The sequence below is a fragment of the Schistocerca serialis genome, chromosome 2 (genome assembly GCF_023864345.2).
Source record: "Schistocerca serialis cubense isolate TAMUIC-IGC-003099 chromosome 2, iqSchSeri2.2, whole genome shotgun sequence".
Classification (NCBI taxonomy): domain Eukaryota; kingdom Metazoa; phylum Arthropoda; class Insecta; order Orthoptera; family Acrididae; genus Schistocerca; species Schistocerca serialis.
This window is the reverse complement of record NC_064639.1, coordinates 631,366,378-631,384,990: the sequence shown is the minus strand read 5'-3', so window position 1 is coordinate 631,384,990 and position 18,613 is coordinate 631,366,378. Positions and strand designations below refer to the sequence as shown.

General features: G+C 42.1%; 1 protein-coding gene across 1 annotated transcript in view; it reads right to left on the bottom strand.

Annotated features, from left to right (window-relative positions):
- The window catches only part of LOC126456294 (uncharacterized), a 107,456-nt gene extending 95,459 nt beyond the window's left edge, over positions 1–11,997 (bottom strand). The window contains exon 1 of the mRNA XM_050092046.1: positions 11,819–11,997. Coding sequence (XP_049948003.1) covers positions 11,819–11,972 — 154 coding nt within the window. The 5' untranslated portion in view covers positions 11,973–11,997. The remainder of the gene's footprint in view (positions 1–11,818) is intronic.
- Positions 11,998–18,613: the final 6,616 nt, after the last annotated feature.

Here is an 18,613-nt window from a genome sequence, read left to right as displayed (position 1 = left end):
TGCCCTACAACCAAAATACGACGTGATAAACTGTCTATTTATCTGTAACTGTGCCTCATACCAATTTCAAACGATGCAAACAGAATACTATAAATAATATTTTATTTACTTACTTTGAAAATAGCGCACAATTATGTTGCAATGCAGACTGCTTGTTTCGTGCGTAGAGAAGACTGTATAAAGCACTTTTTGATACTCACTGTCGACTATTTTAATCCATAATGGGGAATAAATAGGGATAGAAATGAGATACAGTAAAATGTTTGAGATAAACGTTGCAGATGGGGTGGCAAACATGGGTCACACATTTCTACTAATGGTGGCCGGTACATGAACGTGATTTAAAGTTTAGTGTTTCTCTTTTTTAATTGTATCCATTCTGTTTGATTTAAGATTTGAAAAGAACGAAAAATTTTGCTTTTAAAACGATACTTATTCAAGATCATAGCCTTGGTTAATGAAGGTCAAATAAGCAAATATGTGTTTAGTTGTACTAGGGATTAACCCGTGATAGTGGAGGGAAAGCACAATATAATGTCAGATAGAAATTCGGAGCGACGTCCTGAGGAATGAGATGTGATGGATCTCACTCAGCGACTGTAAATTAATGATCTATATCTTGTGGATGTTTGTTCCGTTTTGTAGATGCCAAAATAACTTTTATAAGTTGCATTGTATTTATTTTTGTCAATAAATACCTTACTTACAATTTGAAGTTAGAGTTTCTCTTTGTTCTTTCCAAATCCGACATCATAAATAGGGATTTCCCTGAAACAGAACTCAGCCTTCGATGACCGTCAATGATTACCTTTAAGATCACTGTTATTGGTAATCATATGTGACCCCTCATGCCCCTTCTAATTTATATCTAACTGTGTATTTTGCTGCATTCCTCCTCTATTCCGAGTTAATAAGTAGCACAACTAAAAACAACTTTGCTTATTTGACCTTCATTAAACCTTGTCATGACTCTGTATAGTGTATTTCGTAGGTAAAAGTTGCTACTCTTTCCAAATCTTCAATCAAATATTAGGTTTCCCATTTAAATAAATAAATTTATTCTCCAAATAGTCTTGAAAATGACGTTGTAAGTCACGGCAATTAGTAGCAATGCGTTACCCTCTTTGTCAGTTGTATCTTTTATCTAAGGCATTTGGCTGTATCTCATTTCTATTTTGAGTTGTTCCCAATTATGGATTAAATAATCAATCTTGTATGTGTACACACTCAGTGTAAGCACCACTCATGAACATCAAAAATCTTACTACATGGAAGTGTGGCTATTTCACAACCATAAAAATGCTAAAGCTGGCCGCGGTGGTCTCGCGGTTCTAGGCGTGCAGTCCGGAACCGCGCGACTGCTATGGTCGCAGGTTCGAATCCTGCCTCGGGCATGGATGTGTGTGATGTACTTAGGTTAGTTAGGTTTAAGTAGTTCTGAGTTCTAGGGGACTGATGACCACAGCTGTTAAGTTCCATAGTGCTCAGAGCCTTTTGAACCATTTGAAAAATGCTAAAGAATTTCATTCACAGACATTTTGGTATGTACATTGATGTGACAGTAGAAATTTTACAAACTACAAACGTTTCATTACTTGCAAGTTATAATAAATGACAACTGATGAAAATCAAGATGAACAAATAAACAAGCCAGTTTGTTATAAACCGTTACTGGAATGGTACATCAATATTGTAGTATACACAGCAAGCAACGTAAATGATGAGGGATAGACGTACATAATTGAATATCACAATAGTGGACATTACATTAAAGCTTCATAGCTCGTTGAAGACATTGAATGAATAAGCAAGGTGTTATATTTTATGTACTATTTCAAGTTGAGTTAGTACCTGCGTCTTGTTACTGTGAAATGGTGTTGTGCTTATTTTAAACTAGAAAGCAGATGAATGAAATTTTCAAGAAAGGCGCCACTGACTAGCTCAGTCTATTCATTGCTCAGACTTCGTGGTGATTTGCTTTTATGTACATATATTTCAATCTCTTCAAGCAAATTCATAAAGCCACATTTTCCAGCATCATGTCATACTTGTATGTGGTCTTCAGTGCTTTTTACTCCGTGATTGTCGATAGTTGTGCACACTGTGCACATAGATTTATTTCTGTTGTTCAAACGTATGACATCTATATGCTCTTTCAAATGAGTCACAAAGCTCCTTTCAATTCATTCTACATAGTAGGAAGGGCAGCTTTGGCAGCTGAGTTTGTATCAGGCAGATTTTCTGTACAAGGGTTCATTATTCTTTAAGTTGTGAATTGCTATCTGCTCAAGATCTTTATTTATGTGGAATCTTATCTAAATGTTTGTGTTTTTAAACAGATTGCGTTTTTGTTTTGTAAGATATGCTCCCTAAGAAAAGTAGTGCATATTTCTAGTGCTTTTTACTTTATTTTGTGTTAAGTGCTTTGTTCTCTAATGAGAAGCTTTGTTGTCTGAAAGTTTTTGGATTTTCGTGATAGTCTATCTATCGTGAGAGAGCTGTATCAGTATTTTGAGGCTATGATTTTATTGACATTGCTTTCTTTTTCAACTGGTTCAAGTGCAGTCTTACGTATGCCATTTAGCGTGGAGCTAAAATATGTCATGTTATGCTGATTTGGATGACAAGATGAGCTGTTGATACACACATCAGTAGTTTTCGGTTTTCTATAATTTTGAAAATGGTGTTTGTGGTTCTTGTTGGTGATTTTTAAGTTAAGAAATTGGTGCTGTTGCTGGTCTCATGTACAACAGTGAACTGAACGTTTCTGTTGATGCTGCTCAGATCTGACGCTAATGTGACAATTTACCCATAGGTACCATCAAAAAGAATTATTGTACTATGAACATTACCTTTTGTAGTAGATGAGTTGGTTGTTTATGTGACTGTTAACCTTGAAAAATATTTGTTCTAAGTGGCTTATGTAAATACCTGCTAACATCCCAGCTAGGCAGCCACTCAAGTTCTAGTTACATCAACACTATCAACTATTAAAATCACAACAGCATGAAATGAATAAACGTCAACATGGCGTCAAGTGCACCACATGTTTCCACAGGAAAACGATCAGTGTTTCAGCTGACCGTCAGCACGGCGACCGTGGTGGTGGGTACCCTCAACGCGGACACAGAGAAGGGATCGCCAGTAATGGTGTGCTGCACGACGACCTTCTGAAAGGTTAAACACGTCGTCTTTCCAGACGAGTCCCTGTTCTGACTTCAGCATCACGACGGACGTTTCCCTGTGCTGACGCTCCAAGGAGAGAGAAGGTTGTCAGGTTGAATTCGTCACTCTCATGCACGCCCAGCACCTAGCGTCGTACTACAGTGTGCCATCTGACACATATTTCATATGCGTTAATTTGGACAGTCTTCACTGCACTTCCGACTTCTCAAGCCGATTACTCTGCCATATGTTCGACTCAGGCATTATATTTGCACAAATAAGTTCAAGACTACATGGTGCCCATGCTGTCACGCCATTCTTCAATACGGTGGATACAGAGCTTAGAAGTTTCCCCTGATCAGGATTTTCCCCAGTTCTGCCAGCCACTGTAAACATTTTGTCGCAGGTTGCTGAGAACAATTTGATAGCACTCCATTTAATAACTATTTCTGTGATCATTAGTTATAATTTACTTGTAAGTCAATATAGACTCCCTCTGATTGTCTTAAACCGTGGTCCATCACATAACATGTGCAGGAAGCTTCAGTCTTTTTCCGTATGTACCAAGTTTTCCAGGATCTATAATTGCTACCACGGGGAAGTGCATTCTGTTTGAGGTACTTCGACTTTCCAATATGTTACGCAACAAATATAAGACTTTTTTATATTAAGGGTTGAAAGTCCTCGAAGTTAAGATAACAAATAACTTTTTATATTGATTAACAGTTTATGCTGCACAAAAGTCATCTTCATATCTAAGATTTAAAATTGCCGAAATGAATACAGCAACATAAACAGCTTATACAAACCAAATTACAGATCCAAAATACGAAATTTCACACAAAGCTATAGCAAAGTTCAAATGCATATAACAAGATGTAATAACAGGAGGCGTACCATAAAAATATTCTTGATATTGTAATTACCACAACAGCTCAACACATCTTTAAAATCTTTTGTAAAAGTGGCAACGTCCATACATTATGTATAGGTGAAAAAACTTTATATCGTTCATGACAAATCAAGTACAACGAAGGTCATAAAACTGAAAAACGTATGTTAGGGTAAGAAAGAGGCAGTGAAAATGAGGGAACATATTGACAAAACTCAGAACTATCCACTAGAATGAATATGTACATGTAACAGTTATCGTCTTACTTAAGACGTTATGCTTTAAAACTTAGTAACTGATACAGTTTAATCGCTATTTGTGTTATCTTATAGAGGAGACTATCGTAAAGTACGTTATTACAACATGGCATATGAGTATAGTATTGCAGCTGATGGTCATTACAATGCTCAAGAAACACAGTATTTGAAATACACATCACCTAAACATGAGTTGCCACAACTGCAGTAATGACATGTCTGATGGCTGCTACCTTTGATGAACTGCTTGAGGCGATGATGTCTAGACGGTGCTAGCAGACGACTGTGTAACTTACGTAAAATTTTAATATTCTAATGAAATTTAAATGAAAAACAGGATATAAATATATTTAAAATTCACCAGTACAGTCCATCTTAAAAAATTGAACGACCAGAGCTCTGACTGATAATAACTGATAATGAAATGACATAACTGAAGATAAAATGATAATAGGAGCCTACTAAAGGTATAACACATATTCAGTATTTATCGCAAACTAATATGTACACACACCATCATAAATTCTGTACAATATGCTGTACAATATAAGATGTCTTATTGCTGCACAGGGGTACAGCAGTTACTTAACGTGCCATTGCCACAAAATGTGATTCTGAAGTAGCTTCTGATATTTAAATAGATAACAAATATTAACGGTTACAAAGAAACAGGTGTGATAATGTTGTCAATAAATTAAGTAAAAATAAACAATTCTTTAGAAAAAACTATAAAAAGGAAAGTGAAAGATACATTTCAAGGCCTTACAGCGGGATTATATCTGAAGAAACTGAGCACTACATTAAATAATGTAATATCACAGTAGGCTTCAGAACTGACAATATCTTGAAATCACGTCTTCAGCATCAAATAGGACCAAACAGGTATCAACTTAAATACTCGGGACTTTCATACTGTTATTTTATATTTAATATAAGCCAGTAACCAAGGCATATGTTGAGACTGACACCTGGTTGAACTGCTGCTACATCACTTCAGGCACATGTACATGATGTACAATGCAGATATTCAGGAATACGTTATTATACTCGGTTCTAGATAGGCAGATTAATCATTTTATTTCCTAACTTATACCTGCTATAATCTACACCTTGGCAACATTACCACTTAGCATTAGGCAACAACTATGACTCGTCTTTACAACTGCTCTCTGTATACATACATATATACTACCTAAGCCCTGAGCGACAACTTATTGCTAGCTGCAGTTAGTATATACTACAAACTCATACATTTATCATGCCTGTGGAAATTGAGAAAAGCAGATAAGCACACTAATCATATAATTATACTAGGATTTACTGTTAAATTGTTGGCAGTAATCGATGTACCGTTACATTCACACCTAGCCTTCAAAAATTACATCATATTCTTTTCAAACACATGCACATTACAAACAATACAAATATACAGAAATAAATCATCACACTTTGTCTGAAGGAGACAGTTTTATCACATTGGTTCCTATTTTACACCCGTTTTAACCTAGACCTTGGGTAATATTAACACCTTGAATTGGACGCATACGAGGACTGATTTCACTGGTGCAAAGTTCATAGCACATAATTACTTAATCTGCACGTTTCTGCTCTTAAGAGCAGGAATGTCAACCTGGTGGTGGAGAGTATTAGTATCATGGTACTGAGCCACATGCAGTTTTATACATTAATAATGTGTTTTCATGTCCTTTGCAGTATCACTTATTTCGTATCTTTTTTCTCTTGTATAGCTGAGTAATCTGTTGTTATTACTTGTTACCGTCATTATGAGAATAATTGTCTACCTTTTTTTGACTTCATATATGGTCCATAATTTATTTGATAATGATGTTCTTTATATTATGAGAACGTGTGTGCCACTTAAACAGACACACGAATTGCGCCCAGCAAATCATTGTGAATTACCACTTTGGTAGGGCATTACATAAAATTAGATCACTTGTTTCATATAAGTTTATTAAGCTCTTATTGCCGTGTTATACTGATATCAGTTAAAGCCCTTTTAGTTCAGTTATAAGATGAGCTGTACTGATGCTAATAATTCAGCTGCAAATACATTTATAGTCTGTACTTCGTTTAAATTTCATTAGGATATTAAGGTTTTACTTGAGTTACACAGTCGCCTGCTGCACCATCTAGCGAGCATCACCTCAAATACTGGAATAGCGTGTATCTTGCGCCCATATATGCATCAGCACCACATCTTGATGCATATCTGTAAATGAACAAAGGGACAGGCTGTACAGCAGCAAGACGTCATGCCTGCAGCGTCTGTTGATGTGCTACGTCCTCTGCCTGTCTCAGATCGCCAGCTGCACCGTACACACACAGAGACGTCACGTGCCTTGCCTGTGAGAGTCAAATAGCATACGTGATCAGTAAGCATTTTAGTGCAGTAAGTACAGGGGCAATGATGTGAGAACTGAAGCTGTTGCTAGAGTTGGAAACGCTTCGACATCTACACATGCTGCAGAGTGTAGTTCGTAGTACGAATTTTTGATGGTGCTACATCACAGTGCACATAAAACATGGAGATTATCCACACATCTATAAATCCAAGCAGGTAAGAGTCCCAAGCTGACGAACAAATCCATATATTTTGTACATAACTCACCTCAAAAATCGGAAAAGTGTTATGGAGGAAAATAATTGTAGATTGGATGGGAGAGGCTGATCGGTATTTATGCAAGTGCATATTGACAGTTGCGTAGCGTGGTGAAACTTAATCACATTTATGCAAATAATGTTTTATGTTATAGTGTTAGAACACTATGTCGTTTAAGGTAATGAATTACGTCTGCTTGACACGTTGATACAATTATTTACCCAAATCTGTGCTGTCAAGGCAGCCATGTATCAAAAGATGTGTAGCTGTCCTTTCCAGCCCCATGATTATTGTCATGGAGACAATGAGTCTTGTTCTTATTCTTAACACAAGCAAAGAAAACCTCTGGAAAGCCGGTAATTGTGCAAACCAAAGCAACCGCAAATAGACATATGTTGGTGTATGGGTCGAAAAACGCAGGAATTTAATGCATTAAAGAAAACACGAAAATTGTTAAAAATGGTGGCATTGCATATAAATATGAAGAGAATCTTATAGCTTGGAGCAGAATGACTCATGTGTTTGACACTGTGTATTATACTATTTGTTTATAGTTCATCTATACTTTTTAAATTTGTTGCTTTAAAAATTTTTCCTATTGGTACTACATGATAAAATGTGATATACTGGAGGTTGAAGTTATTTGTATTGAATGTAAGTAATGTATGTAAAATACTGTCAATAAAATTCTTCAGGGTTTGAGGCCGCATTGTCATCTGTAAAATTCCGGCGTTCCGGCGACTGTTGCAAGGCGTCTTCCTCAGGGTGTATTGCAATACAGTTTGAGGAAGGCCGCTTCCAACAGTCACCGAAACGTCGGAATTTTACAGATGACAATGCGGACTCAAACCGTGAAGAATTTTATTGACTGTGACAACGGCCTCGGAAGCCTACGTTTACATATGTAAAATACTATCTAAATAGTTTATTACGTTAAACAACTTCTTGATGATATTTTGTATTTAAATTATTTGTGTGTATAAAATAGTCATAAATAATGAGAGTAATAGCTTTTAAAAGTAAATTCCTGTAAGAAACAGATTTTCTTGAAGTGAAATGTTCAGTATAAATAAGTGTGTACTTTTGTATCTAAGTATTTTAGTATTTAAGTTGGTTGGTTATAAAAAGTCAATATCTGATTTCCTTTTCCATTAGACACAAGGTATGGTCAAAGCCTGAAAAAATGGTAACTCTACTGATTAGCTTTTCCTATTAACAGGACTACCCTCCAATAGTGTACTCTGGCTAGCAACATCATTCGCTCGAAATGTCCAGAAGGCTCTTCAAAAAATCGCCAGTTACATGGTGTAACATCATCCATAAAAATTGGCTGCAAATGGTCTCCAAATAGCCAAACATAGTCATTTTCAACCATTGATCGGTTCCTTTGGACCAGAGCACCTCGTCCATTCCATATAAACACAGCTCTCACCATTACAGAGTCACCATCAATTTGCACAGTGTCTCGTTGACTACCTGGGTCCATGGCTTCGTGGGGTCAGCGCCACACTAGAACCCTACCGTCAGCTCTTACCAACGGAAATCTGACTCATCTGATCAGGCCACGGGTTTCGAATCACTTAGGGGGAAACCCTATGGTCACAAGCTCAGGAGAGGCACTGCAAGCAGTATCATGCTGTTAGCAAAGACACACCGGCGGTCGTCTGCTGCCATAGCCCACTAACGCCAAATTTCGCCGCACTGTCCTAACGGATATATTCGTCGTACGTTTGTCCTACATCGATTTCTGCAGTTGTATCAGGAAGTGTTGCTTGACTCTAAGCACTGAAAACTCTACTGAAACCTCTATGCAAACACCGCTGCTCTCGAACGTTAAGTGAAGGCCGTCGGCCACTGCGTTGTCCGTGGTGAGAGGCAATCCCTGAAATTTAGTATTCTCGACACCCTTTTGACACTGTGGATCTCGAAATACTGAATTCCTTAACGATTTCAAAAATGAAATGTCCGATGCCTCTAGCTCCAACAATCACTGCGCGTCCAGCATCTGTTAATTCCTTTCGTGCGGCCATAATCACGTCGGAAAAGAGTTCACTTGAATCACCTGATTACAAACGACAGCCTCGTCAATGCTCTGTCCTTTTACACCTTGTGTACGTGGTACCACCGTCATCTGTATAAGTGCATGTCGCTATGCCATGATTTTTGTCACCTCAGTGTAATTTCATGTGTCAGTAACTTTAGGGCCTTCTGGCGCGCAAAAGCTTTTCTTGCAGCTGATTACCTTACGAAGGGATAGAATAATAATTGGCAAGTCCGACTGAAATCTTTTTTAGTAAATGCGTGAGAAAACAGACAGTGAGAGTCCTCTGCTGCGAAGTTAAGAAAAAAAGAATAAGACTTAATATCTCTGTAAAGAAACAGACGCTTAGCCGCGAGGAGTGACCTCAGAGCTGTACAAGTACGATCTTCCACAAAGGAGCCGAGATGAGGTCATCTCGGCGGTCGTTCTCCTCAACAACCATTTAAACCATATCCTATCCACTGCGGGTTACCGCTACTTCTGAAGATGTCGCCCGTAATCTATGGCACTATCATTACTTCTGATAGGATTGCGGGTAGTTATCACTGTTAACCGAAAATGGGGACTCCATCGAAGTACTTTTATTTTAGTTAAGCAACTTCAACGTTACAGTAACCCATATCTCATATGAATAAATATAGTTAATTTACAAATGGAAGAACTTCACACTCTTTGTATTCGCTACATCCATTTACAGCTGCTCTGTATTGTAGTGTGTGAATCTACATAATATGTGAAACGCATAATTATATACACTATACAAAGGGCCCAAATATGACAAGATACTTCACAACCTCCCCGCGAACACGCCTCAGTGTTCAAAAAAATATCCGTCACGTCTGGCAACCTCTGCTTTCCACCTAGTCTCGCACATATGGGAAACGATTGGACTCAATAAAAACGTTATCTCAGCTATGGACGGGTATTTTTCAAAGCATACTTCATGATGAAACTTCCTGGCAGATCAAAACTGTGTGCCGGACCGAGACTCGAACTCGGGACCTTTGCCTTTCACGGGCAAGTGCTCTCCCATCTTTTTTTTCTTTATTAAAACAATCATATAAGCACAAAAGTACAAAAACAAAATAATGAAGTACTGGAACTGTTTCAACGTGAATTGTATCCTACAATAGACTGAAGAACACATTTCAATATAGTACCATATAGTGCCATTTGTAAGCTTACAAAACTGAACACAAATGTTAAACTGACAAGAGCATCTTTAGTCCAGACAAAGACATAGAACGAAAACTCAAACATATGAAAGAGAATTTTATATATGTATATATAAATATAAATATAAATATAAATATATATATATAAAATTGGATATAATTGGCAGAATTAGAATTGCAGTTCTGTCGATTGATTCACAACCGTCCAAATTCTTCACAGAAAGTCATTTGGAGCATACAAACGAATAACAAAGACATGCACAGGCAACATAAATTAAGGAAAACGTCAAATGAAGTTAATAACACCATTGAGAAGTCGGGAGCAGTCCTAGGAACAGGTGTAACCCCTTGTTCGTTGTGTATATTGTTCGCTACATAGTCTTGCACGTGGTTTGTGTCCTTACCGGCGTGGGGAATTACCCTACGCCTTGTTTTCCAAACAGTATGTCTAACATGTTACCAAACATCGTCCTGAAATTTGGGTAACGTTTCATCTTCCAAAGTGCCGTTCTCATATCAGCCTCGAAACTAATGAGATTATCTTCACTATTGTGGGTGATGATATATGTCACAAATTGTCCTAACATCCACATCACGGTGTTGTTCTTGGTAGCGGGAAAATGTTTCTTGTCTGGCCATAGCAGGGTGTCAGTGCAGTGGCTGGCTGGGCTGCCGCGGGTAATCAGGCCCAGCCTCTGCTGCACCCATTTCCAGTTAATGAGATGGCCGCCACAAGTGAAGCGATGGCGACCAGACCACAGAGGACGCATTTATCACTGTCACATTAGCCGATTCTATGCAACCTTTCATTAGTGGGTATAACATCGTTTACCACTTTATACCATGTGGACGCCACCTCAACAGTGTGGGTGGTTAAACTTATGTTGTCCCAAACTGCCTTCCAATGAACACTCGGGCATTTAAGTTCAGTGGGATTCCGGACTATTGGAGATGTCCATCTTTTTAATAGCAGGTGCGTCGTCGGTAAATCCTGCGTGATATAATGTCCATCAAAATAGCTTACTTCAAGAAAAAACTGCTTGATATGTCGTAGTTTGTAATGTACATCAATGGATGGGTGCAAATCGGTGGGTTGTAAGGTTTGGAAGAGCCAACTGGTTACGCTGAGAGGTTCCTTGTCCAACAAGCGGGTGATTCGTTTAATATATAAAGCAGTACGCTTTCCGTTAATGTCAGGCATATTGAGTCCGCCAGCCTGTCTGGAAGACGTCAGCGTGGTGTATTTAACTTTGAACAGATGCTCTTGCCAGATAAATCTATTAGAGAGTTTCATCACGTGTTTGGCCTGGATCTTGGGGACTGTAAGTATTTGGTCCGTATAGTACGCTATACTGAATGTATAACTGCTTAGGAATCGCATGCGTTGGAGAATGTCAACGGACCGCCAATTGTTTTCATAGATGGCACCTTGCATTTTACTGGTGCCCTACATTATCTGAGCCACCCAAGCACGACTCACGCCCCGTCCTCACAGCTTTACTTCCGCCAGTACCTCGTGCAGTTATTCCCCTAATAAAAATAGTTCTTTGCTGCTGAGCCGAGAATGTTTTACTTCAGTACTAGCAAGTGAAACCGTCTCTGAGTAGATATGACTGTATGTTCGATGACGAAACGTGAATCGATACTGTACGAGACCGTACTCACCGAAACCTTCGCAGTAAATCTTCCAGATCACTCCTTCACCATCACAGATTCCGTCGGTGACGTAGTCGATGTCGTTGCAGACACAGTCGAGGCTGCAGATGACATTTCTCGCCAGCAGCGCCAGCAGCGTCGTGGCCAGACCTGATGGATACATCACTGACTGTTGAGACTGAGGCGGTAACACAGAGTGGTCCGCGTCGCTGGGAGCACGGGCCCACAGTATAACGACAAGTGCGGCGGAAGTCTTTCCGCAGGACGATTGCACCACAGGAAGGATGACACCATCAGCCCGGATCACAGGCACATTTCTTTATGCCGTGAAGGTGACCATCCGCCAACACAAAGCCGACAGAGAAAATTACTCGTTCGATTTATACGTACGTCTGCGTCACGCTTTTAGGAAGACAGTGAGTTTCACTAAGAGATTTGTAGGGGGCGTGAAGAGGACACAAAAATCGTCTTGCCTGCCCTTATTTAGGACTAAATCGCAAGCTGATTGTACAAGACAGAACTTACTGTGAAAATAACTGTGTTGATCACAGTGACGATGAATATAAAAATGACTCTGAGCACTATGGGACTTAACATCTGAGGTCATCAGTCCCCTAGAACTTAGAACTACTTAAACCTAACTAAGGGCATCACACACATCCACGCCCGAGGCAGGATTCGAACCTGCGACCGTAGCAGTCGCGCGGTTCCAGACTGAAGCTCCTAGAACCGCTCGGTCACAACGGCCGGCGACGATGAATATAGAGGGAGTCCCAAAATAATGTAAACAGTTTTTGACATTGAATATCTCTTTAATTTTTTTAATAAAAGGTAGAAATACAATTTCTGCGGGTAATAAATCAGAAGGCGGCGAAAACATAACAACGTTTTATGTTGTTTCAGGATTGTAAATAACCAAGACGGTATAGCTGGATCACGGAAGTGGGTACTGGAGTGTTACTGGAAAAAAAAAATGTGAGTGAAATACGACGTCATTGGAGAATTGACTTTGGAACACCAGAACCAACAAGGGTAAGGATTACAGACACGAAAGGGTTGAAGAGATAATTCATGCGTACACACAGTCCCCTAAGAAATCTGTGAGATAATGCTCTCGTGAGACTGGGGTTGAAAAAGGAGTGTTCATAGAATTCTGCGGTCTCGGAAATCTAAGCTTTACATTCCAAGACTTTCCCATGCTCTTAACGGGGATGATACCGATACCGATAGGGAAAGTGAATTTTGCGAGTATTTATTAGCAAACGTGCAGAACATCAACGTTTCAATGATCTAATTCTCTGGTCGGATGAACCGAGCTATAAACTTAATGCAACAATTAACGGCTATAATGTTACTTATAATCCGTCTTGATTGCAAATTTTTTTTATTCATATGACCGGTTTCAGTTCATTCAGAACCATCTTCAGATCTGATATTTCAGTGACGCAACGTGTGAAAGCTGCTGGATTTGGACGGTTTACTCCTGTAACTGAAATATCAGATCTGAAGATGGTTCTGAATGAACCGAAACCGGTCATATGAATAAAAAACAGTTTTTGCAATCAAGACGGATTATAAGTAACATTATACAATCACTGATGCTGCTATCGCATCAGACATTATGTCTGTTTTTGCACAATTAACCGCCATAATTATCTATATTGGGCCAGCGAGAATCCATACGCAACCGACGAAAGGCATGATAATTACCAGGAGTATCCGTCTGGTGTGGTCTGTCTTCTAGAGGGTTTAATCGGAGCTGCTTCTTTGAAAACATTGTCAAAGGGGCCTTTTACGTAGAAATGTTCCGTATGATAACTCCTGGTCTTAACGCCTTTCTTGAAAATGAAGATTATTACTTTCAACAGGATGGAGAGCTACCTCACTGTCACACTGATGTGAATACATTTCTCAATCGGGCATTCCCTGCCACATGGATAGGACGAAGTGGGAGTGTGTAGATCCCAGCCCGCTCTCCCGGTTTAATCCCTCTAGACTTCTGTCTGTTGGGTACTCTCAAGAACACTTACACTTCAAGACCACAAACACTAGCTAATCTTAAAGAGAAATCTGAGCAGGCCTGTGATGCTATTCTATTCGGGGGGGAGTACAGTTGGCATGCTGCCCTGATGTAAGTCGTTATCGACGGCGTTTTGCTGTGGAAGAATGCCATTTAGAACATTTACCACCTTTGGTTGGACTTTAAATGCACCACAAAAATTGTACTGTACTTCTATCTCCTATAATTGAAGAGAGATTCAGTTTCAATGAGCATTAATGAGCCGTGCACAGCTCGCGTTTATCCCATTTATTGTCTGTCATCTTCTATTACGGTACTGCCGCCTCGTTTTCTTATTCCCTTTACTGGCGTCACTAACTTCCTGCCTTACTTGCCTGTGAGTGGCATCAGCAGCGCGTATCGATAAGTGCACTGTCGTACCATCTCTGGAGCGACTGATAGTATTTCCGGGCCGTCGTGTGTCTGACAGTGCAGTCGGGATGCAGCAGTAGAAAAGTCGAGGGACGGAGCGCCAGTGAGGCGCCAACAGTCAGTGCTCGCCGACCGCTGGCGATACACATGAACTGTCCGACGGAGGAAGATTGGAGCGGGACGATCGTTGGTTGGTCGTTCGGTTGGTCGTCTCATCGGCCGACGTATATTTGGTCCTTTGAATACTTCCGGGCCTTCAGTCGGTTGGTAGGCGTGGAGCAGCGAGGAATTCTCCACGGGACGTAGTTTGGCCGGGGGCGCTGGCGGTGACTACGCGGAGTGTGTGCGGCTGTATCCATTGTTACGAGGCTCGTGGCTAACCGACCCTGGGCACGAATGTTGAGTTTGGATTTAACCTGCAAGCTAGTCAAGACTGTTCACATTGTGTCGTTTGGAATTCGTTGTCGGCTGTTGGGATATTCCCGCGAGCAACGACGTGGTTTTCAAGTTGGAAAATTCTAGCCACCCTCCGGTGGAGTTTCATTGTATTTGGTTATTTGAATTGAAGTGCACCAGAGGAATCGTCTGCTTTGTGGCCGTTAACGTTCCGGTTACCTGCCCTGTCCGTTGACGTAAATTTCAGGCAGTGTAGTTTCCTCATTGTGTTGTGGTTGTCCAGCACGGTGTGTAGTTTGACAGTTCCATGTGTGATTGGTTGTAGGCGCCAATATCTTCTACGTTGTTCAGTTGAACTACCTGTTGTGTCCTGGTCAGGTGAAGTGGCAGTTTTCTTGTCGGTGGGTCCGTTGACTGTCGGTCGGTTGGGGTGTCGTCGGATCGTGAATGGTTGGCCCAACTGCCTGTCTCACCTAAGCGAGCGTTAGTGTCTGAATTCCAGGCCGACCCTCCAAACATCTGAGCGCCCTTGGGCATACTGCAATTTTTTTGATTTGTTCTTGTTGTTTGTACCTGTATGGCTTCTAGCCGATTTTTTTAAAATTAAGGTTGTTTTTGCCCTTAAGTCGTAAGACTCTTTAGGCCTTGAGCCTAATTTAAAGAACTGTTCCACGTAAGACCTTTGGAATTTTAAAGTTTTTAATGTTGTTGAATTTTAAGTGTTGGGCCTTCATCCGATTTTGAGTTTGAGTTGTTTTGCTCTTAAGGCCTTCAGCCTACATTAAAGAACTGTTTCACGTAAGGCCTTTGGTATTTAAAAAAAATTAATGTTATGGAGTTTTAAGTGTTAGGCCTTCAGCCGATTTGAATTTAACTTTTGTCTGTTTTTTTGGGCCTTCAGCCTAACTAAGGAACTGTTTTAAGATAAGGCTTTGCCTTTTAAATTTCTCTTTTGGTTGCGTTTTGCCTGATTAAGAACTGTTTTACGTAATGCCTTTGTTTTTTTAATAATGTTGTTTAGATTTAAGTGTTGCGCTTTCAGCCGATTTCTGGATTCAAATTGTTTGCTCTGAAAATCTCAGATTCTTTCGGCCTTCAGCCTAAATAAAGAACTGTTGTAAGATAATTTTTTTTTTTTTTTTCTTTATTGTATTTCAATTCCCCATCGGGGCGGGCTGGCAGCAGCATATGCGCTGCTCTTCAGCCGAAAGACATAGAACAAAACAATAGAAGACATTTAAAAACAGCAAAGGAGAGAAGAAGGCGAACATAGATATACAAAAGGGAGAACATCATGGAAGGCAATATACAAAAAAAAACGGGGTGACTGTAAAATGGAGATAAAAAAAAAAACTGTTTAAAAGTAGCACACACAAAAAGCCACACTCTGCGACGATTAAAAGAACACAAGGCACAGTATGACTGGAGCATGAAGGTGTTGACGGATGGCATAGCACACTGACGGCGAACCTCAAGGCAGTACACAATTAAAATCACACCTCTGGACGCACACGAGAAATAGCACGAAACACAACACTGACGTGGCACACCGATGATGATCAATACAGAGGATCTGCCAGGTTCAAGGAGATGAGGGAGACCTGAAGAAGGGAGGGAGGGGAAGAGATGGGGGAGGGGAATGGGGGTCGCTCGGAAGAGGGCCAGGTAGGGAGGGATGTGGGAAGGAGAGAGGCAAGTATGGGGTGCAGGGTCCCAGGGGAGGGGGGGATGGAGGAGAATCCGCTCTGGGAGAAGGAGGAAAGAGGAGAAGGGGGCCCTGGGGAGGGGGGGGGGAACAAGGCCGGGTTATAGTTGGAAGGAAGGGTATATGTCACGGCGAAGTTCGTCATCCGGGAGGGGGAGGCGTTGGAAATTGCCCTGATGAAGGAGATGGAGGGTGTGGAGGTGGAGAGAGGGAGGGATACAGCGATAGAGGCGCGGCAACGGGCGAGGGGTGGAGAGGAAGGAGGAAACCAGAGGGTGGGGGGGATCAACCCTGCGAACAATGTAAAGGATGCGGAGATGTTGGAGGAACAAGAGGAGGTGGGGGAAGGGGATCAGGTCATACAGGAGCCGTGTGGGGGAAGGAAGGCGGATACGGAAGGCAAGGCGGAGCGCATGGCGTTCAAGGATTTGGAGAGCCTTGTAAAAGCGGGTGGGGGCGGAGATCCAGGCGACGCTGGCATAACAGAGGATAGGACGGATGAGGGATTTGTAGGTGTGGAAGATGGTAGAAGGATGCAATCCCCATGTCCAGCCGGACAGGAGTTTCAGCAGGCGGAGGCGGGAATGGGCTTTCTGCTGGATGGTCAGGAGATGAGGGGTCCAGGTGAGGTGTCGGTCAAGGGTGAGGCCAAGGTATTTCAGGGTGGGGGTGAGTTGGATAGGACGACCATAAAGGGTGAGGTAGAAATCTTGGAGGCGAAAGGAGCGAGTGGTACGGCCTATGATGATTGCCTGGGTTTTGGAGGGGTTCAGACGGAGGAGCCACTGGTTACACCAAGTGGTGAACTGGTTAAGGTGGGTTTGGAGGGTACGTTGAGACCGTTGAAGGGTAGGATAGAGAGCCAGGAAGGCGGTGTCATCAGCATATTGGAGAAGGTGAACTGGTGGGGGTGGCTTGGGCATATCAGCTGTATACAAGAGATAAAGGAGAGGGGAGAGGACAGAACCCTGGGGGACGCCAGCCGTGGGATAAAAGAGACGGGAGTTGGTGTTGTGGAGGGTGACATAGGAAGGACGGTGCGAGAGGAAGGAAGCGACCAGACGGACAAAATTGATAGGCAGGGCGTAGGTTTGGAGTTTAAAGAGGAGACCGGGATGCCATACACGGTCATAGGCATTTTGGAGGTCAAGGGAAACAAAAATGGCGGAGCGACGGGAGTTGAGCTGGAGGGACAGAAGGTGAACAAGGTTGAGGAGTTGGTCGTCAGCAGAGAAGGAGGGTCGGAAGCCACACTGGGTAAGGGGGAGGAGGTGGTGTTGAGCAAGGTGCCGATGGATGCGGTGGGAGAGGATGGATTCAAGGACCTTACTGAAGACGGAGGTGAGGCAGATGGGACGATAGGAAGAGGCGGCAGAAGGGGGTTTGTTGGGTTTGAGGAAGAGGAGGACGCGGGAGGTCTTCCACAGGTCAGGGTAGAAGCCAGTAGAGAGGATGACATTATAGAGATGGGCGAGGACAGTTAGGAAGGAATAGGGGCTTTCTCGAAGGTGACGGTAGGTGACACAGTCGTGACCAGGGGCCGTGTTGCGTTTGGACTGGAGGAGAAGCTTAATGTCTTGTGCTGTGATGGGAGTGTTGACGTCGGAGGGGGGCAACTGCCCCAAGTACTGGAGACTAGGAGCAAGTGGAGCGACTGAGGTATCAGCACGTTCCATGACGGTGGGGAAAAGAGAATAATCAAAGTGGGGATCATCGGGGATGGAGAAGACCTCGGAAAGGTGGGAAGCAAAGTGGTTGGCCTTACTGAGGTTGTCTGGAAGGGGGCGATCGTTATGGAGAAGGGGGTAGTGGGGAGCGGAAAGGGAACCAGTAAGACGATGGAAGGCAGACCAGTACTTGGAGGAGTTGATAGGGAGGGTGGCATTGAGTCGTGTGCAGGTCTGGCGCCAGTCCCGGCGTTTCGTTGCTGTTATAAGGTTCCGTACGTGTCGCTGTATTTGCCGGTGGCGTTGGAGTGTATCCCTGTCACGAGTGCGGAGGAAGGAGCGATAGAGGCGGCGGGATTCACGGAGGAGGAGGACAGCCCGCGGAGGGAGAGTGGGACGGTGTGGGTGGATGGTTTTAGTAGGAACATGGGCCTCCACGGCGTCAGTAATTACCGTCTGAAGGAAGGACGAGGCGCGGATGATGTCGTCAGGATGGCGATAGGTAAGAGGGTGGCTCTCGACCTGGGTGGAGATGGAGTCCCGGTAGGCATCCCAGTTGGCACGGCGATAGTCATGGACGACCTTGGGAGGGGGTGCAGGTTGCG